The sequence below is a fragment of the Anser anser genome (assembly GCF_964211835.1).
Source record: "Anser anser genome assembly, chromosome: 3".
Lineage (NCBI taxonomy): Eukaryota > Metazoa > Chordata > Aves > Anseriformes > Anatidae > Anser > Anser anser.
Window position 1 is genome coordinate 101,796,801 of NC_139722.1, and position 19,644 is coordinate 101,816,444.

At 38.7% G+C, this 19,644-nt stretch overlaps 1 protein-coding gene across 28 annotated transcripts in view; it reads left to right on the top strand.

Annotated features, from left to right (window-relative positions):
• The window catches only part of ESRRG (estrogen related receptor gamma), a 405,552-nt gene that overhangs the window by 256,511 nt on the left and 129,397 nt on the right, over nucleotides 1–19,644 (top strand). For 27 of the 28 annotated variants that reach the window (XM_083828186.1, XM_083828164.1, XM_083828174.1 and 24 more), the window contains one exon: nucleotides 18,573–18,988. In XM_083828186.1, coding sequence (XP_083684312.1) covers nucleotides 18,573–18,988 — 416 coding nt within the window. Of the gene's footprint in view, nucleotides 1–3,634; nucleotides 13,744–18,572; nucleotides 18,989–19,644 lie in introns of those variants that run through there. The other variant, XM_083828178.1, reaches the window with a different exon arrangement.

Sequence of the window (19,644 nt, forward strand, 5' to 3'; positions counted from 1 at the left end):
AGAATTTATAACTACTTTACATAGTCGGTGCTTTATATATACCGTGTGGTTTTGATTTGGTTATAGTTAGTTACATTTTTAGTCATCTGTACTTTATTCTAAGAGGAAAACTAGTTGACAAATGTTGTTCCTTTTCCCTTTTCTCTTACGTTTACCAGGTGAAGATTAAATCCAGCCAACAAACAATTTTCCAGCTGTCAGTGTATACATTGTTTTCCAGACAAAAATACTTATGCTTTTGTGTTTATATAAATGTGCATAGAACATTTACATCTCTTTAGAGATTTTTAAATGGGGGTGAGCAGGCAGAATTTCATATTGGTACAGTGGCCTTGAAAAACAAATAGATTTGTTCAGCAGTTTTTTGATTTTTCAAAATGACCACCAGAAAATTTAGACAATGGTAGATTATTTATTGCTAAAATTGAATTATTTTTAGAAAAGGTAAACATCTATTAGAGCTAGATATTAGAGTAGGAAATTAATCTGAATCATTCTAGTCTGAGCTTTTTAATAGTGGTGGTATTATGTCAGATTATTTCTTAATGTAGGAAATATTGGCATAGTGCACTGCTGTGTTTAAAAAAAAAAAAAAAGGTCAGATTCATACCTGGATATGTTTCTGATGTGAAATTTTTCTTACTTTCCAATTTTCAAGTATCTTATTTTCCTGGGCTGAAGAATAAAAACAGGATCATCTTAAGAGGAATCCTTGAAATTGTGGGAGGGTTTTGTGTCATTGTTTTGCCTGGGTTTAGATCTGCAGAAGAAAGGGATGCAGCATCATGAAATCCTAACAGCCTGGCTACTTCTCTAAGATTTGCATGAAATTCAGCTGCAGCCTTCAAAGGGATTTGAGTGGATTGGATTCTATAAGGTTAGTCCATGTCAAACCTATTAAGTTCAATTCACATGCAAAACCCTTTTTACGTTTTTTTTAAGCCAATAAGGCTGTAGCTACTATTAAGGCAACATGGTGTACTTTCAGTAGAACGTCCATGGGTAATGGATCACCCTACTGGCACGTGTAACTAAGTGATAATCCACTTTGTCATCTTTCAAATTAAAAGGTTCTGTATCCTGCATCTTCCTCAGATTGGAGAGGTTTTATTTGCAAAAGTGAGTTCCTAGAGACTATTTTAAAGTATCTGAATCAGTGTCAGTATGCATCTTCCATCTAAAATGTGATCCTCAGAATCAAAGTTAACTGAAGATTAAGTTTTGCAAATAACTTAAACTCTTATGTTCTTAGCTTTCTGGTACTTTGAGTTTCTTGTTATCCATTTAGATTGAGTCCACTATTAAATGTTTTTAGGTGTACTGTATATGTTCCCTGGTGAACCAGGAAATGTAGGGGGGGGAAAAAGGAATGGAAATATTTTATGATGTATACAGGGATTAGTGGCTCCTTCAGAACTGCAAGGACGTGACTTTCAAAAGAAGAGTTTAAGTTTTAACTGAAAGGCCAGTAGAAGGAATTCCATGCATCTCAAACATTAAGGCCATAGCATCTGCGTTCCGTGTACAAAGTTTTTCAAGTCCATCAACAGACTGTGAAAGGTGTACCAATTGAAGGCCATTTAGATATTGCCAGAATAAATGCATTTCAGCAGGAATTTGGGTTAAATAAAGGAGTGTGGGGACCCAGTGTTTGCAGAGGTTACTTCTCATCATGGAGCTTTCTACCCTGCGTGAGCTCTGCAAGATTTGCCATTCATTTTGTGAATGGCTATGTATTGTTACAAAATGCTGGCCAGGTCCTCTAACCAGGTTAGCTGAATCTTTAAAGCAATTGAATGTTTACTGCGTGGAATCAAATTCATCCACTTTCCCAGTGGGTGCACTGGCACCTGGGTCTTCAGTACCTAGCAGGATGCTGGATTCAAAGTGGTATTCTGGTGTCACTTAAACTCACTGGACTTTGCTCAGCTTTAACGATGTAAGAGGAAAAACTAGTATCTTCTCTTTGTAGTTCTTAAGTGTTTGAACTTTACACTTCTATGCTCAAGAAAAGCACTGCTTTTAATTATATGTAGATCAAAAAGTTGGTCTATATGTGATAGATGAGAATAGAGTATCTTCCATTGACTTACCCTTCTAGCTGCTCCATGTCTTTTAAATAAATATATTAATTAGAACAGGATTTTTTTTAACATTTCAAGGAAAAAAGAAAATATTCTATGACAGACACTTTGCATTTGGACTGCCCTTTTTTCTAGTGATAGCTGAAGAATCTGCTCCTTAAATGAAACACCGACTCTTGGGATCTGATCCTGCAAAACCTGCGTGCACAAGTCACTTGATACGGATAGTAGATTCCCTAGCAAAATACTTACAGGGAAGGCATCAGTAGATAATATACCTTTTCCAACTCATTCGCATCTTGCGTAAGAAATACTATTTTTTTCCCAATAGATAAAAGTATAAGATTGAGTTGTTATATTTTTATTTATTTTTATGTTCATCACCCATTTAAAGATGCGAAGTTGCCCTGACCTACAGTCAGAATAACTTACTGGAGATTATTCTTCTCTGTGTTTCATGATCTCAGAGTCATTTTTTTTTTGTTTTGCAAAGTACTTAGGAATGTTTTTCGCAGGTAAAAGACGCCTGTAGGGTATGAAATTTTGTGGTTGTACATAAATTGTTCATCTAAAAATTCTTCACTGATAACACTCAAGCCATTCAGGGTTAGGCAGAGCTTGTAGCTTTTACCAGTAGTGTCTTGTAGTATTAATATGACTATTTACAGCTTTATTAATTATATGGCCTAATTAGCAAATACTAGCATTTATGTTGCTATGTAAAGTTTCATAAAGCATGCTGTTTTCCTACTTGTAGGTAAGGGAATTGTTTTGTTATAAATTATATCACGTGCTAGAGGGAGGTCAAGTTAGTATTTTGCCGGGGGAGGTAAAGGAGATTAAAAGACTGCCTGGATGTGTGAATTCTCTTTTCTTTGGCACCCACAGCTTTGCTGCTGTGAATATTATAAATATCTCATAGGAGAGTATAGTCATGCTGCAAGACTTATGTATCTGTGTTTTTTGTTGGGGTGGCTCTTCTGGTAAAAGGGTGATTTGTTTTTTTTTTTAAAGCATGTGAATAAATATCTGCATGTGAATAAATGTCTGTATTGATACAGGAGCAAGGAAAAAGGAAATTCTTCTATTAACTCCAGGTAAAGAGTAAGAAAGTTGGCGAACATTTTTTGGCTCTAGCAACTTTAGGGTCTAGTAACATAACCAGAGCTAGTCCTTCTTGCTTGTGTTTATTCTTGTTGTTGGCAGTCCCCGAATGGAACGGAGAATGCAGGGAGCAGGGCAGAAGGAGAGAGGTTAAATGGCACGGAGGTTAAATTGCTTCAGCGACAGATTCTCTCCAGAAAGGCAGTGAGTTGCTTTAAGGATTAGTTTGGGAAAACTTGAACTGAAGCCACCTCTCTGCTGTCCATGTATAACATCTCTAATGTTGCCAGTCTCTTGTTTTTCATAAAAACAAAAACTTACTTTCCACAGTGAGTGGAGAGTGCTGGGGAATTAAAAAAAAAAAAAAAAGGGGGGGGGGGGACGACACAGGACTACAAAAAGAACCCCACTTGGGTTTGATCAGCTGCAAAAATGGTTGGAATTTTGTTATTTATTATGAGATTCTTAAAACAATAGAGCCTATTATTTTTAAAAAAAATGTTTGGCAATTATATTATGACTGTTGCAAAACAGAAATATTGCAGAAATTACTATCAGTGATCTAAGGGGCAGTGTAGTTCCTTGGTTAAAGTCAGTGCCACCTCCTAAATGAAAAGGCTCTGTTCCTGATAGGAGTGTGTTACTGCAGCACTGTAGTTCTTCCAGTGAGAATCTTGCATGCCATCAGCTAGTCTTAAACATTTTCTTTTGAAAAACCTCACCATATGAGCTGGGAGTCCAGGAGGATGTGTGCGGTCCCTCTTCAGAAAAAATGCGCTCAATCTGTTTCAGACGAGTTCCCCGAAAGATGGGTTAAATCAACTGATTGAGCTGATTTTCTCTCTTGAGGTGATATTTTATTTATATGATAAAATGCTTGGAAAGTGATTAATTTGTCAGGGGAACATCTTGTTACTGTAAATTTGCCGAATGTGTAATAAAATTGCCATAACACAGATGGGAAAATGAAGATCTTTTAAAATTAAATAACTGAGCAGTCTGCCTACATCTTCAGCACTTAAAATTAACTTAGTTAAATTTCTTTGTCATTTTTACCCCTGGAAGAATGCAAGCTGGCAAAGATTTGCGGCGAATGTGTGGTGTTGGGTATGTGTGTGTGGTGGGTGGAGGGGACAGGAATGGGCTGTGTATTTCTTTCCCTTTTCTTCTGCATCAGAAGGGACTGATACATTTATTCAGTTTTTGCCAGGGCTTCTTTTCTGTATGAACTTTTAGAAATTAAAACATTACAGCTTGAAATCTCCCTCCTAGTAATGGAGAAATTAAGAATAAGAGACGTGTGGGAAAGTACCTCAGAACAATGATGTGCACCTGAAGTAGCGCTTCTGTCCAAGCTTGTTACAGGATAGCTCTCAAATCTAGGTAGTGTAATGTGCTTCTTAGTCTTTATAGCAACATCTTGTTGTGTGGAATATACCTTAGACTATGCAAGGGTATACTTGAAAAGTCTGAGGAAGGAATACCTTACCTAACTCTGAGGTGCAGCATGTAACAAGTGCGAATAGCATTAGTGAAGGAACAGTGCTTTTTATTCATCTCATTTTCCTACTGCCTGTCTGTCTGTCCACTGGAATGAGACACTTATCATGCCTCTGTGTTTTTTCCCTTTCAACTTAAGGAATTATGAAAGGAAAATTGTTTTTTTTTTTTTGTGTGTCCCTTTATGACAGGTAGACTGGAGATTGTGGTCATTTGGATTAAAAACACATCTATCACCACAACCTGACAGGTTGTTATTATGTCTTCTTTGAATATATAAATTTCATCCCTACATGCTGTAAGTCTAAGAACGCCAACTTTTTATATAAATAATTATCCTAGTAGTGATGTACTGCATACTGTTGCCATATTTTTCCACTTCTCCAGCATTCTTGGCCTTATCACCCACAACATCAATCTTAGGCTCTCGTATTTAATAAAACCTGTAGGATAACAGTGCTGGTATAACGTACAGCCGGCCAATCGCACACCATCATTTGCCTGTCTTTTTTTGTTGTGCTGTGGCAGGCGTTTCAGCTGGTGTTCCATTTTAGATCCGAGTCTTTGGTTCGGCCATCCAGGGGAGATGAGCGTGGCCTCCTGTGCTGATCTCCACAAACACCCTTGGTTTATTAAGCTTCCCTTTATGGGTTAAAGTTTTGAGTGTACTGGTGGTATCTTGATTGCTCATAACTTACCTTTTAGAGCTCAAGGCTATTAATTCTGTGAAGACATGGTAATACAAGATGGCTGCTGTCAGACCCGCTCACCTGCACAGAACCAGCAAAGGAGGGAAGCAGCTTTGGTATATGTTCAGGCAGGTGTTTAGGGAAGTGCAGGTGGTTGTTTATTCCAGAGCTTAGTCCTATCATGACACAAAATATAAAGCCCAACATGGTAAAATTATTGTTTAATGCACTCGTATTAACTGAGCGGGGCTGATACTCAATTTGCTGGGCAGCCTGAACTTGCACTGAAATGAGCGAGGCCCAAGGCTTCTCAGGATCAAACATGTGCGTTAGTTTAGTGGTGGAGTGCAGTGCTTTCTTCAGGCCAGTCTTTCTTGCATTGCTTACCCAAACACGGTAGGCTTAAGCAGAAGTTTTAGATTACAAAGAATACATGTTTAATCCAGAGTTTACACTGTTGAAATAATGAAAGCTAATTTGTTGGAGAAAAAAAAAAAGAAGCATTGTCTAATATGAAGTAATTAATGCTGGCCTGTTCAAGTAAAGCTTTTCTTGGACAAATCTCTTGGTGAATTCTTACCCAAGAGATGACCACAGGTTCAGCATGTACTAATTGCAGGTTATTGATATGATTGCTTTACAATTGCAAGTAGCAACACAGTTGTTCTTAATGCAGTAATTAGGCTGGTACACCTTTGTTACTTTAGATGATTTTTCCTGACCATGCTGAATTTTCTCCTTTTTTTTCCTGCAACTCCCACCAAAACAGAAGGAGAAAGATATAAGAGTAGAAACTATATCAGGACTCGTGAAAAGCTCATCCTGAAAACTTGCTGGAGTCATGCAAACATTTTGAAAGCGAAAGCCGTTACTGCTAGTTCCTTCTTGACCTTTGCTGCTTGTATCCAGAGGCAAATCTCTGACATGTAAACCCAGTGGCATAGATGGGTTTGAATTACACATAGTAATATGTGAAGAACACGGAAGTGTGAAAAGCCAAAGGTTTATTTATTTATTTGTAAAAATCTGTAATCACACATTACAGTCCAATATAGACTAGAAGGGACTTTAAGCTGCATAGATTTTTCTTCTACAAAGTCTCTGATTTATCTCTGCATACGATGGCTGGTCAACAGTAGCATACCCAAGTATTTGTTTTACCTATTTTTGATGTCCAGTGCCTCCAGAATCAAGATAGATCAACAAAGAAACAGTTGAAAGAAAGAGATTCATTTTTATTGAAGTTTTCATTGGCAGATGTTAAGGGACATAGAAAATAGCGTAGAGACAGAAATGTGCATTAACAGGTAGGGCTCATATCACACAAATGCTTTAACATAAAAGGGATATAGGCTGCTATGCCCTCTGAGCCCTTCGATGTCAGTATGGTTTTTCTTGGGTGGAGGAGGTTATGGTATACCACCTGCATCTCTTGTATCAGAGTTATCAGGACCTTAGACCCTCTGAATTCATGGTCTGGGCTGGGGAATAACACCATTAGCTAGTATAAATTTTCAGAGCTTCAGAGTCACCAGCTTTATTCCCCTGTACCCGAGCTTTTGACCCCACAGTGAATGGCAGATGTGCTGTACTTGGAACAAATTTGATTTTGTTTGTTACCTACTTTTCCCATTAAAATAACAAACCCAACACCATTTATAAAATTACCCAGATGACTTAAGCAATTTGTGAATCAAACAGTAATGCTGCAGGAGGAGATTGCTCAGAATTCATGGTCAGCTTTGTAACTGACATCTCTGTTCATGGATGTTTGACAGCAGTTACAAATTTATAATCCTTTCTTTTGCCAAGACATTTTTTGCATGTTACTCCATCTAATGTGATAGTACTTCTTTTTGCACATTGTGGAATATTCTTATTCTATCAAAATATTTTTGTTCCTTTTTTTGTCTGCCTCTTCTATTTCAAATCCTTAAAAATAATAAAAAAGCGTACAAACCTTGGGCTATTTACAGCTACACACTGCTCACACATTACTCTGTGCTGGCTAAAGATGTTCTTGCCATAGGCTTTATTTTTGGGAAGACTACACACAAATCAGGGTTACTTTAACAGAAAAATAAACATTTTAATGTAGGTGTAAGAAGACATTTAGTTTAGGCATATTGAGCCTTAAAGTAAGTTTCCCTTATCTACTTAAAAATTTAACAAAGGTCTCATTTCCGGAAGTTCAAGACAAATTCCTTTATTAGAAGTAAAAGTTCAGACTTCCAAGGTGTGTTTCCATCAAAGCCATGGGGCGGCAAAATAAAATGGAGCAATAATACAAAATGGATTGGATTGGGATTCCCCAGAAGCTTTATTCTGTTCCATGCCACGTTGTTGGCCTGCGGAGCAGCACTCAGCTGCTCTTTCCTTTTCTGTATCTCATTTTATCCCTGTGTAAGAGGGAGATAATGGTACACTGGAGTCCCTGGAAATGCAGTTTAAGGTCTGTGTTAAAATCAAAAAAGCTGGGTATCAATATCAAGTGCTAGCACAATATTAATAGTAGCAGTATTTGTCTAGTCCCCTTTTTTTCTTTTTATGGTGTTTTCGAAAGGACCTGTTCAGAGCACTCAGCATTAACCAAGAAGTAAGCTGGGTCACCGCTAGTGCCAGCAGACCCCCATGTGCCTTTGCCACGGCAAGGGCCTGCTTCTCTACTCTCTTCCCAAGCAAGGTCCTACAAAACCTTTGGGGGATCTTTGTTGTCATAACACAGCTACGAGTAAAGTAATGCTGTGGCCCTTGGTGAAATATTGGCTTTCCTGAGATTGTTTTAAAGCGCTTTGAATTTTTCTCCCTAACTTTGTGGTGTCTTATGGACATTTGCATCTCGTAATTTGAAGTATTTTCACCCTGCAGAATCTAAACATTTCACTCCTAGTTTCCTTAGCAAAAATACAGTTTCAAGCTTTCGATATGAGACCGTGACAAAGTGATTTTATACCCAGTACTGAAAGTGACTAAACTTGACAACAATTGTATTTTATGACAACCTGTGCTTTCATGTCCACAGCCTACTTTCCTGTCATCAGCTGTGTTTTTTTCCCTTTTTCTCCACTTCTTCTTGTCTCCCATCCCCCCGTGACTTTTCTCAAACAGGAGCAATTCTGTATCTCTGCACAGACTGGAAACAAATCCTTTTACCAGGAGTGCATTTTAATGGACAGCATGCTTCACTTAAGTCACCAGAACCTTAACTGTATAATATTCAATTTTTTTTACCAACCCAGAACCAAAGCTTTTTATTGAAAGCGATGTCCGTAAGAGTAGTGGAAGAATTAGTATTACGGAACTAAACCAGATTAGGAGGGAATGTGAATTAGATTTGGTAACAGATGGTGCTGTGGAAATTAAAGGTGCTTTGCGAATGGAAGCGACAGCAGCTTGCCTCTTTTCCTCTCCTGTCTCTCTCTTTCATGCGCTTGATAGACGGGTATAAATCACAACAATCCTGTCTTGACAGCCAATTTCGAGAATTTGATCTGGTTAAAGACATGGCTTTCCTGCTCCACTCACTGAAACAGGCTGCTATTTTATTTTTATACAGCACCTTGTCATATTTAGGAAAGTGGAATCACCTGCCTCCCTTTAATGAAATTTTCTTTAATTACAGTTTTAGCTCTTTAGTGTTAATTACTTTTCCATTCAGCCTGAGTTCTCAGCCTGTCTCATAGGAACGTATTCCCCCCCCACCTCCCTACACTATTCACGCATATGCTTTCATTTTTCTAAAGATGCTTTTCGTTGTTGGAAGTTGTTGTCAGATCCATTATAATTAGATCCTAATTATCAAAATCATCATTATTGTGTAGGAAGAGGGAGCATTGTAAACAACTCTTAAAGTTATAGGATCTTGTCTGACAGAGGAGAAACCTTTCAGGATATACGTGAGTAATAAACAAGCAAACCAAAAAGCTTCTAAACGCTCTGTCGGGGAGCTGCAGAGATCTGGAGAGCGCGTGCTCTCCTCGGGAGGAAGATCCACCTCGGTTCTCTCGCCACACCTGGTCCTCCAGGCTCTGATCTTTTCTGGAAAGCGTGGGTTTAGGATAAAATTGCCCTGCTTCAGTTTGCTTACGCAAATATCTAGCTTTGTACCTCTCTTTCAGATGTCCACACGTAAAAATCACTTTACTGGTGTGAGTCAGGCCCAGGTTCTAGTTGCCTTAATACAATTACTTTTTTGTGTTCAAGGCAGCAAGTATGAGGGAAGAGACCGCTGTGATGCATGGTGATGGGGAGATTCTCCTGCTGTACGCTAAATTTTCAGAGTGAAAGAGAGAAATAATAGACTGTATTAAAAAAATAAAAAATCTCTCAAAGCAAGAGAAGATCCTTAGAGCTGGCAACTAACAGTTGGTAGAAATAAAGCTTCCTACTGGCAGTCAAATCAAATGTAGTAACAACTCAACGACTCCCTGCTGCTAGCTGACAGCATGGTGTAACACACTGGGACAAACATTCACTTAAACACTGATTGCAGGAAAACGTCATTTTCCACCTCACCAAGTAGCTTTTTGGTCGCCTGCGTGTGAGGGATTTGAGGCTGGTGGCGTGTGGCTGGGCCGCAGAGGGGCCGGGGGTGGAGAAGGATCGCGGGCTTCCGAACTTTTAGTCCTCAGGCTTCTAAGGCTCCTTGATACTATTTCTGGTATGTTCTTGCTAATCTCTTCTCCAATTTAACAGAGCTTGGCTAGCAAATCGTAATTCTTCTGTTACAAATCCATGGAAGATCACTGAGGGAACTGGTAGGGAGACAGGTGCGTGGTGTGCACACCTACGCGCTGTCTTTCAGAGATGGAAGGAAATTGCTGATAGAAATTGTGAAAAATCTAATGATACAAACTTTGACTCTCTTGAGACTGAAGGCAGTTTTGTCGTCTTTTTTCCTTTTGGGAAGTGATGAATGACAGCTATGTGTCTCTGATCTGTAGTACTGGCTTTCTGACTGGTCCAAGTAACCGCTTTTGATGTTGTAATCATTTCAAAATAATCCCTCTTTAGAAAGCCTGTTATGTTCTTGAATAAATCTTTGCTTTTTTTTGTAGTTTCTTATTTTTCTCCCTTGAAGTAGCTGAATGTAGCATTTGATTTTTCTTTTGCTACTTCAGCTGACTTCTCTTAATAAAAAACGAATCCCCACAATTAATAATCAGATGACTCCGTGACACTTCTCCATGTCCTCTGGGGGCTGGAGACATCAGGTGGACTCCACCTGATACCACGGGAGTGTATCCTCAATAAAATGATGCTCCATCACTGAAAAACACCTGGCTTCTTAACCAGAGTTTTTGCTCTCTTCCAAGATGTGATGTGAATTAAAAGTGTTAGTCTGTAGTTTGAAAATAAAGAGTAATATAATCTTACTCTTCCTGATCAATATACTAATTTTCGTATGATGAGGCTTGGCTGTCATTCTCATAGTCACATCACAGCCTTTCTGTTAAAACTGGGCATGCTAGTGGAGTTTGTACAGCTCTCCGGACTCTGAAGAGCTGACTCGTAGCAACAAAAATATGGAGCATTAGGCTAGAAGCCAGTAAACAAAAGAAGGTAAGTCTGAAATCGTGTATTCTAATGATACAGTTGTAACTGCGGACAACAGCCCTGTTCAAACTGTAAAAAAAAAAAAAAAAATTAGAAACAGGAGAAAAGAGAAACCTAAAATCAAGTAGGAATATGAAGTATTTACTGAGGTTTAAGTTGTATATATAGAGCCATAATATATATACAAAATACCGCAATCATAATAATGATATATGTTTATATATATATATACATGCACAATATACAAGATCATACATTCCTTTTACATAGAACTTTCAGGCATTCCAGAATGATTTTCATTTAAAGTGCTGTCTACTTGTGTGGCCTTCTATTGAATATTTGCATTTTTTTCAAGTTTTTTTGTGTGTATGTGTTTGAAAACTGATTCATCAAAGCATATAAAGAAACTATGTCTACTTTGAAACATGATATCTGTAGAATTAGGTAGGTCTTCAGGTCTTTTCTTCAGGAAACTTCCTGCAATGGTGGTCTGTTAGTAGTAGTGCGTAATACAGCTAATAGGATATTTGTTGCTTACACGTGCAAACGTCAAAGTCAAATTTGTGAATTTCACATCAGCTCTGTGTTTTGCTTTTTAGTTGTAGTTTTTGTTGCTGTTGTTGTTTAGAAGTGCTGCGGTGCCGTATATTGGATGCACTGGACAAGTTTATTACTGAGGGCTTGCACCACACCGTGTCTGGTGTTTTGGCTCAAAGGTGAAGGTCGTTCCTTAATAATTCCTCCCTGTTTACTTTTTGTTCCCCCCAAAAGTACCTGATGAAAAGAACAATCTGTCCGTAGTATGAAGAGATTTAAATTCTCTTGGCTATAAGTGCTTCAGCTTTTAAATTGAGAAGAGTTATGTTCCGGTCTGTCAAGCCATAGGATCTGTGTACTGCAGAGCTTGTGCATGTCCAAGGATACATTTAATTAAACCAGCATTAGTGCATCTATACAGACTTATTAAAACACTTAGTTTGTCTCAATAATATTGATTAAATAGCAGTAGTTTGTTTAATCTAAGTGTATTTTTGCTATTACTACATTACTTCCAAGTAATCAGGGTAATAGTCATCATCAGTGAAATATCACGTTAGTTATGAAGTAATGCCATAAGAATTGATTTAGACTTGGCAGGGAGGGAAGGCTTTCTGTCATGGAGTGCCAAGGTCTGATTTGGATTATTAGAATGAGAGTTTTAAACATAATTTCTGTTCATATAAACAGTATGTGTTTTATAGGCTTATAGGTTATTCCATACTCTGAGTATCCAGTATATCAAGGAACACCTCAGACAGTTAATTATGCAAAACATCATGTAAGTAATTACGCAGTATTATTATGCATTTAACAGTTTTATTGATTTGCCAGTTGCTCACTTACAGTATTTAGAGCTATAAACAAGAGATGCTCACCCTCAGTTGAAATAGGTCCAAGGAAATGAGCTAAAGATAAATGACACTAGTATGCATTGTTGCATCAGATGTAATCCTTAAATGTAGAAGCTGTCAACAGTGATAATTTGCAACACATTGGGGTATCTCAGGATCATTTCCTTCTTGTTAACAAAGTTTATCAACCAGGAAGCAGAGGGAATCAACTTGAAATAGAAAGGGAAGGAATAATGAATATTTATACAGGGTGGAGGAATGTTTTAAAATATTTCCTCCTCATTTCAGAGGGTCTGCAGGTGTTGAAAGTCAGTCACTTGAAAATCTTGATTTTTGAAAAATGGCATAGGAAACAAACTAAGTGCAGCCTCTCGGATTAGGTACAAATGTGAGGACTCGGATAATGGCTTGATTTGTTACACTATAAATGAACGTGCAGCAGTGTAGCCTTCCGCTGCCTTGTGTGTAGGAAGTGCTTTAGCAGAGCTTAGTGGGTTGCCTGCAGACCAATATAACTGTTGGGGAAGCCGGATCCTCTGTCACCAGTCATCAGCTAACTCAGGCCACTGCTGGTAGCAACATGATGGCTTCAAGCATTGCTTCTTCTGTTCCGGCTGCTAGTGGCTATGACAGCTGCTCTGGAAAAAGTCATAGGCTTGCTTTGCTTTCCCTTGCCAACGTGAAGTGGTAGAGGTTTCAAGAAAACATGAGCAAAAGAAGAAATTACAGAAAATAATGAAAGGTTCAACATTAAAAAAATAAATATATAGAAAACTACAGTTGTTCTGTTTTGCACAGAATGCTACATGGTTATACATATGTGTTTATTAACAAAGACCTAATACGTAATGACAGTTTTGTTTGTGCATGCACAGAACAAGATTAGCAGTATTTTGCAATTAATGATCTCATCCACTAGGTTAACCAAGCAGACCTTGCAATATTTCTTATTAAAAGAAGAAATCCTTTCTTTTCCTTCCCCCAACTAAGCCAGTGCACCTTAATGCAATGATGATATGTTAGACCCAGCAGTTGTCAAAGCATCGTATTACTGTGATGCCATAATGACACCCTGTCTCTGTAAAGTAGTCATGTTTTCTCAAATCACACGTTGCACCGTTGATTTCTGACATGACACTTCATTCAGTCACTTTCCTTTTCTTCTGCATCTCCATTCTCTGACAATAGCAGCTGGTGCCCATTTTCCTACTAAGTGATTCACATTTTGCCACTTTACTAGAGTGCAATTAGCTGAAGCAGAAAAAAATGCTCAATGTAAAGCAGCTCAGCTGAGATTGTTACTCAGCTCTTCAACAGGACATGGTGAAAGTCTTGAGGTGTCGTGGGCATCAGTGCAAGAAACGATGCTTTCGTTTCTTTCCACGCTAATATCCTTTCTTCTTACATTCAGAGACACAGGTATGGGGAATCACTGGAACATGTCTCACTGCTCTCTGTTGATTTTTGGTGCAGACCTGTGAAATGATACGAAAATAAACGCTGCATTTGAGAGGAAATGTAGTCTTCATGGTCAAAGCAAAGAGCTGGGTTCCATTCCCGATTCTGCTGTAGGCTTCCCATGTAATCTAGCCCAAGACTTTCTTTTATGCATTGGTTCTCATAGTTAAAGGATGAGGATAACAAGTTAAGATGTTTTTGGTCTACACGCATGTGAGTTAGGAATGTGTTGGAGGAAAATCAGATGGATGGCACTGTTAATGTACAAAGTAGCTATGTGTGCATAATAACACCTGCCTTGCTGATGCTCCCACCTAGAAGCTGTCACTAAAAACGTCAACTGATAACAACCTATTCTGGCACTTATGGAAATAGAGCAATTCTCTTTTCAGGAAAAGAATTGAAAACTTTGTGTGCAGGTAAAAGGGGGCTTTTGTGTTGGTCTGTAATAAAGGTGTTCACTCTAATTATTCTGACTAATTACTACTCTCACTGAAGCCACCAGCGCAGCTCTGAAATAGCGAATGATGCTGTAAGCAGAGCTTTTCATCGTTGAAAAGCAAACATGAAATGTGCTCACAGATTATGAAGTATTGGCTTGTTTTTTTGACCTCCTTTAGGTATTAATAACAAGGGAGGTGAGAGAAAAATAATTTTCTGAACCAATTGTATGCATGAATTGAATGTAAAAACCTTCTCACGGCTTGAATAGGAAGGCTTTCTTTTTTAAGGCCATATGCTGTAATCAGATGTGGTTAATTTTTGCACTCTATTTGTATATTGATACTGATTTAGCCAGTGTCAGCGCTGTCAATATCATTAGCAGTGTGGCAGGTAGATGGAAATACAAATGTGATTGCATTAATAAATTCTTAATATATTCAACCTTTCATAAGCACATAGCATACAATTTATTCCGTATTGTTTAAGACCATTTTAAAGCCGGAGTTGTATTTTGAAGCGCTCTGTCGTTGTACCTTTCTGCCAACAGTGACTGGTTTGGGGTCATAGTCGTAAGAAGTTGTGAGGCAAATTTACTACAGATATGAAGGGTTGTGCTATATATTACCTATTACTAGCAACTTGCAGCACCCTGTGTAGTTTCTTCTGTGTTTGGGCATGGAAATGCTTCTAGAGCCAGTTAGCTACTTTCCCTGTAGTTACTGAAAGGAAAGGTTACCCGAGAGCTCCAAGTTGTTAGCAAATTTACCGGAGAGTAACCCACCACAAATGGTGGTGCCTTTTATTTGACTTAAAATATAGTAAAGAAAAAAAAAACAACCCCACCAAGGCTTTAAAATAAATACTGTACGTTTTTATATGACACATGTTATTTCTATTCATAAACCTTAACTAAATTTAGATTTTTATTAATCCAATGTGACCTAAAAATTTTGCATTAACAGCACAATGTGGAATTGGGCTTATTCTCTTTGAATGCAGATAAAGCCATCATTTTGAAAATAGCTCTTTCTGACAAAAAGGTGTTCTTTTGAAATAAAGTCTTATTCACTACATTCCTCTTAGAGTTAATGTGAATTTTAGTGCCTCTAATTTTAGATTGAAGTGAGGTCTAGAATAAAACCCACCGGCTGACAATTGAATTTATAGATAGTTGTGAATATTTCAGGCTTGAATAATAGAGCTGTAGAATTTCAGACACAGAGAGGAAGAGAGAATTAAGCTCCAAATGTAGTTTTAGACTATAATGCAATGGTGTCTAGGAATTCTTCAGTGGAACGAGCTAAGTAGTAATTAGTAGGGAACTGAGGGAGGGATTTTACAGAGATCTAGCTTAGGCATTATTCCAAATGTTCAGCATGATAATTTGCTGGTGGTCCCACCTGCCATCCGTGTAAGATGGCTCTTGAATTCCTTCCTTCAGATGCAGTACAGCGGCAAAGGAACGGTAGCGGTAGGTGCCTGGTGCCCACCCACAGCTTGTACACAGCCCTCATCCCGGTTCCCCTTCTTTGCCGGGGGGAGGAGGGGGGGGTTGAAAAGTTTCTGTTCTCAGAACCAGGGGCCGTTGTTTTCTTTTTTCCATGGAATGGTTAATGTTTTAACTGAATTTGTGCTTTGCCAGTATGTACCAATCCGGTTTGTGCTGTTTAAGCTGTGGCCAAAAGCAGCTGTATTTCGGTTAGCACTAGAAACTGCAGCTTCGGAAGCATCAGCAAACTGGCTTCAGCCAAAGCAATGCTGCTGATCGGATTTTCATGCGTGCAAAACTGCAATTGTGTTTTGGTTCTGACCGCTTGGAGTGGGAGATAGACGCTATAGCACTGGCTAAAACAACATGCATTTCGACAACTAATTAATTGTAAATGATTTTTCTGAGAAGGGAAGGGTGACATTAGAGCTCATTATTGCACGAGTGAGAAAAAAGTCAGCAGTGGGAGGTTTAGAGAGACAAGAATGTGCCATCAAGCTGGGTACGATAGATGATAGGTAATAGACACCTATTGCTTTACTTTGAGACTTAATCTGTGGAGTCTAAAAAGAATGGAGACAAAAAGAAGACCAGGTATCTGTTTATTCAATAAAAGGATCTCAGTGTTAGTGTGTAGAAAAATAATATAAAAAATAAGTAGGTGGAATGTGAAAGTTGATTGATACTTTTAATCATGGCTGTATAAAATTCAGTGTCAAAAAAAGAGGAGAGAGACAGTGCGACACCATGTTTTAGTACCCTAATAACTTCTAACTCTAGTCTAAGATCATAATGTATGTGAGAGCGGTCCAGTAATTATAAGGTAATAAGTGGAGTGGTGGTGTAAGTGCTCTAAATTAAAAGGAATTCGCAGAGCTGCTGTAAGTCAGTGCCGACCCGCTTTCTTTCAAATGTTGACTTGAGAAAAGTGCTTAGTCCAGAGTGCAAGTAGAGAGACAAGAGAGAGCTATCTATTAATTACAGCACTCATTAACAGTGACGGCTACAAGGCAGCAGATGCAGAAGAAAAGGCACATGCTACTGCAGGCTGGCAAGGGGATTTCCCCCCCTCCAGTTCTTGAGGAAAGGACAACACAAGCAGGTGGTCCAGTGTAATAAGATATTTTCACAGCTTTAACCTTCCCATTTCCTTGGTTTATTTGCTGACACCAGATAGCATGCTCCTTCCACCTTCTCAAATAAGTACTGATTTTAAGTTTGGAGGGTAGGATTTCTGTACACCAATCTGGCCGTTTCCCAAAGTTACACGTAATTATTTTCAACAGTATTTGACAGTAAAATTTGCAACAATTGGAAGACCCTAATTAGACCAAGGGGCACTGATTTTAGGGTAAATCTTATCCTAAGCAGATACTTGAAATGAAAGGTCAGGCTTTGATCTTGGTTGCTCTCATTGGAAAAGAAGCCAACTCTCTGTACTTACGACTGTTTTCCATTGGTGAATTTGGTTCCAGAGCTTGAAGTAGAAATTTTTAGATTAATAGATAGATACTTTTATATAAGTGTGTGTGTGTGTATATATATTATTTAACATGTTAAAAGGTGAATAAGTGACAAGATCTTAAAACTGACTTGAGAAAGTTACTTTAAGTCAGATTGTCTTGACTCATGTTCTTGCTTTGAAAACATTCATCTATAGCTCCAGGTGGTGGCCTTATGGAGTTGCATTTCTTCCGAAAATATCTCTAGAGAGATGCTCATAACTGTCATTTATACTTTGCCAGTTTCAGAGGGTACTGTCAGGAAAATGCTAGGTAGGCCATTTGGAACTGTGGTCTCATAATCACAGCAGTAGAAAATGAAGATAGCATTGTATTCAGAGCTTTCTGATTACTATTTTTGTTCTTTATTTGTACTAAAATGTATTTATAAGTAATATTGAACTTGGGGACAGAATAGAAAAAAGGAAGACTTTTTCCCTCCTCTGGAAAGTACTAGATCAAATGTTTTATTATTTTGTTTCAGATACTTAATTCTGAAAAGGTGAGAACTGAGAAGTAAGACAGAATCTCACCTTCTGAAAGACAAAAGTTATATCTAAAAGTCCTTCCAATACTTTTTTTTAAATCCAAGAATGGAACATGTGAAATGTCAGATCCTATAGAGCTGCAGATATATGGGATACTGGCATAGTTATTACTGGTTAGTCTGAGGATAATGGCTAGAAAGTAATTGCAGCCAGAGCTGATGAATCATTTCACTTAGATTTTGTGAAAATGGAGTCCAGCCTTAATTATTTGTTAGAGTCCCCAGCTGATATGCTGCTCGGTTACTAAATAGCTATGTATATAATAAAGCAATATTAATAAAGACCAAAAAAGCTTGTGGAAGACTTGCTCTTCAATATCAGTTGAATAGATGATGGATACGTGTTTTATTGAAGTGTGTTGACAAATATTAAATACAGCCAAGAACATTTATGTGATCAAACTTGGAAATACTTGTTCCTGATAATGATAGAATTTGGGGGGGGGGGGGGTGAAGGCACTAATGGAAAAAGGAAGAAATGTAATAGTCTGATAATCTAATAGTATATTTGAAGTTTGTGACTCATGGATGACAAGTTCAGAATTTAGATCTGATTTGAAGTTGACACATAGACTAGAGGGCAGGTGGAGGGGACAACAGGCGGATTTGGTCTCTCTAAAGTTTTTGTTTACTGCCTGTCTGGAGCTTTGACAAAGCTCTGTCATGCCCTTATGCTGATTACCTTCATGTAGAACAAGAGGTATTGACTAATGAATGAATGATGTGCAGTCCCTAACCCTTCCAGAGCAGCCGGAACGAGCACTGTCTTTAATACACAGATTCTTCTTTCTCTCTCTCTCCACTACAGGCTTCTCTGCAGAATGTCAAGCAAAGATCGACACATTGATTCTAACTGTTCGTCGTACATCAAGACGGAGCCGTCGAGTCCTGCCTCTCTGACGGACAGCATCAACCACCACAGCCCCGGTGGCTCCTCAGACGCCAGCGGGAGCTACAGTTCCACCATGAATGGACATCAGAACGGGCTAGACTCACCTCCCCTCTACCCTTCGGCCACAGGGCTTGGGGGCAACGGGCCAGTCAGGAAACGGTATGATGACTGCTCCAGTACCATTGCTGAAGATTCACAGACCAAGTGTGAATATATGCTGAACTCGATGCCCAAAAGACTGTGTTTGGTGTGTGGTGACATTGCATCAGGGTACCACTATGGAGTGGCTTCCTGTGAGGCCTGCAAGGCTTTCTTCAAGAGGACAATTCAAGGTTGGTAATTCCTTAAACTTCTTTTCTTTCTTTTGTTCAAAGTGAAATAGTACAGTCCTTGACTAAATGCTGTTAAAACTTCAAATTGTACCTTTTCATTCTTCATAGTATTTGGTTGTACAGATGCTACTCATGAAAAAGCCACTTTAGGGTTCAGTGTGAGTTCTGTCTGTTACATTTATTTTGATTATCATAGAATGATTTGGGTTGGAAAGAACCTTAAAGAGTAGCTAATTCCAACACCCCTGCCTTGGGCAGGGACACCTCCCCATAGACCAGGCAGCCCAAAGCCCCATCCAACCTGGCCTTGAACAGTTCCAGGGATGGGGCATCCACAGCTTCTCTGTACAACACGTTCCAGTGCCTCAGCACCCTCTGAGTAGAGAATTTATTCCTTATATCTGCCAGTTCCCTCAGGACCCACAGATTCATCCCATCATGTCCATGAACTTGTGCACCTTCAAGTGCCTTAGATGGTCTCAAACCTAATCCTCTCCTACAGTGGGTGGTTCTTGATTCTCCTAGTCCCTGCCTTTGCCTTCTGCGGTTTGGACTATGCAGTTAGAGCTCTTGCCGGCAAAGACTGAGGCGAAAAGAATTGAGTCCCTCAGCCTTCTCCATATCCCGGGTAACCAGGTCTCATGTTTCCCTCTGGA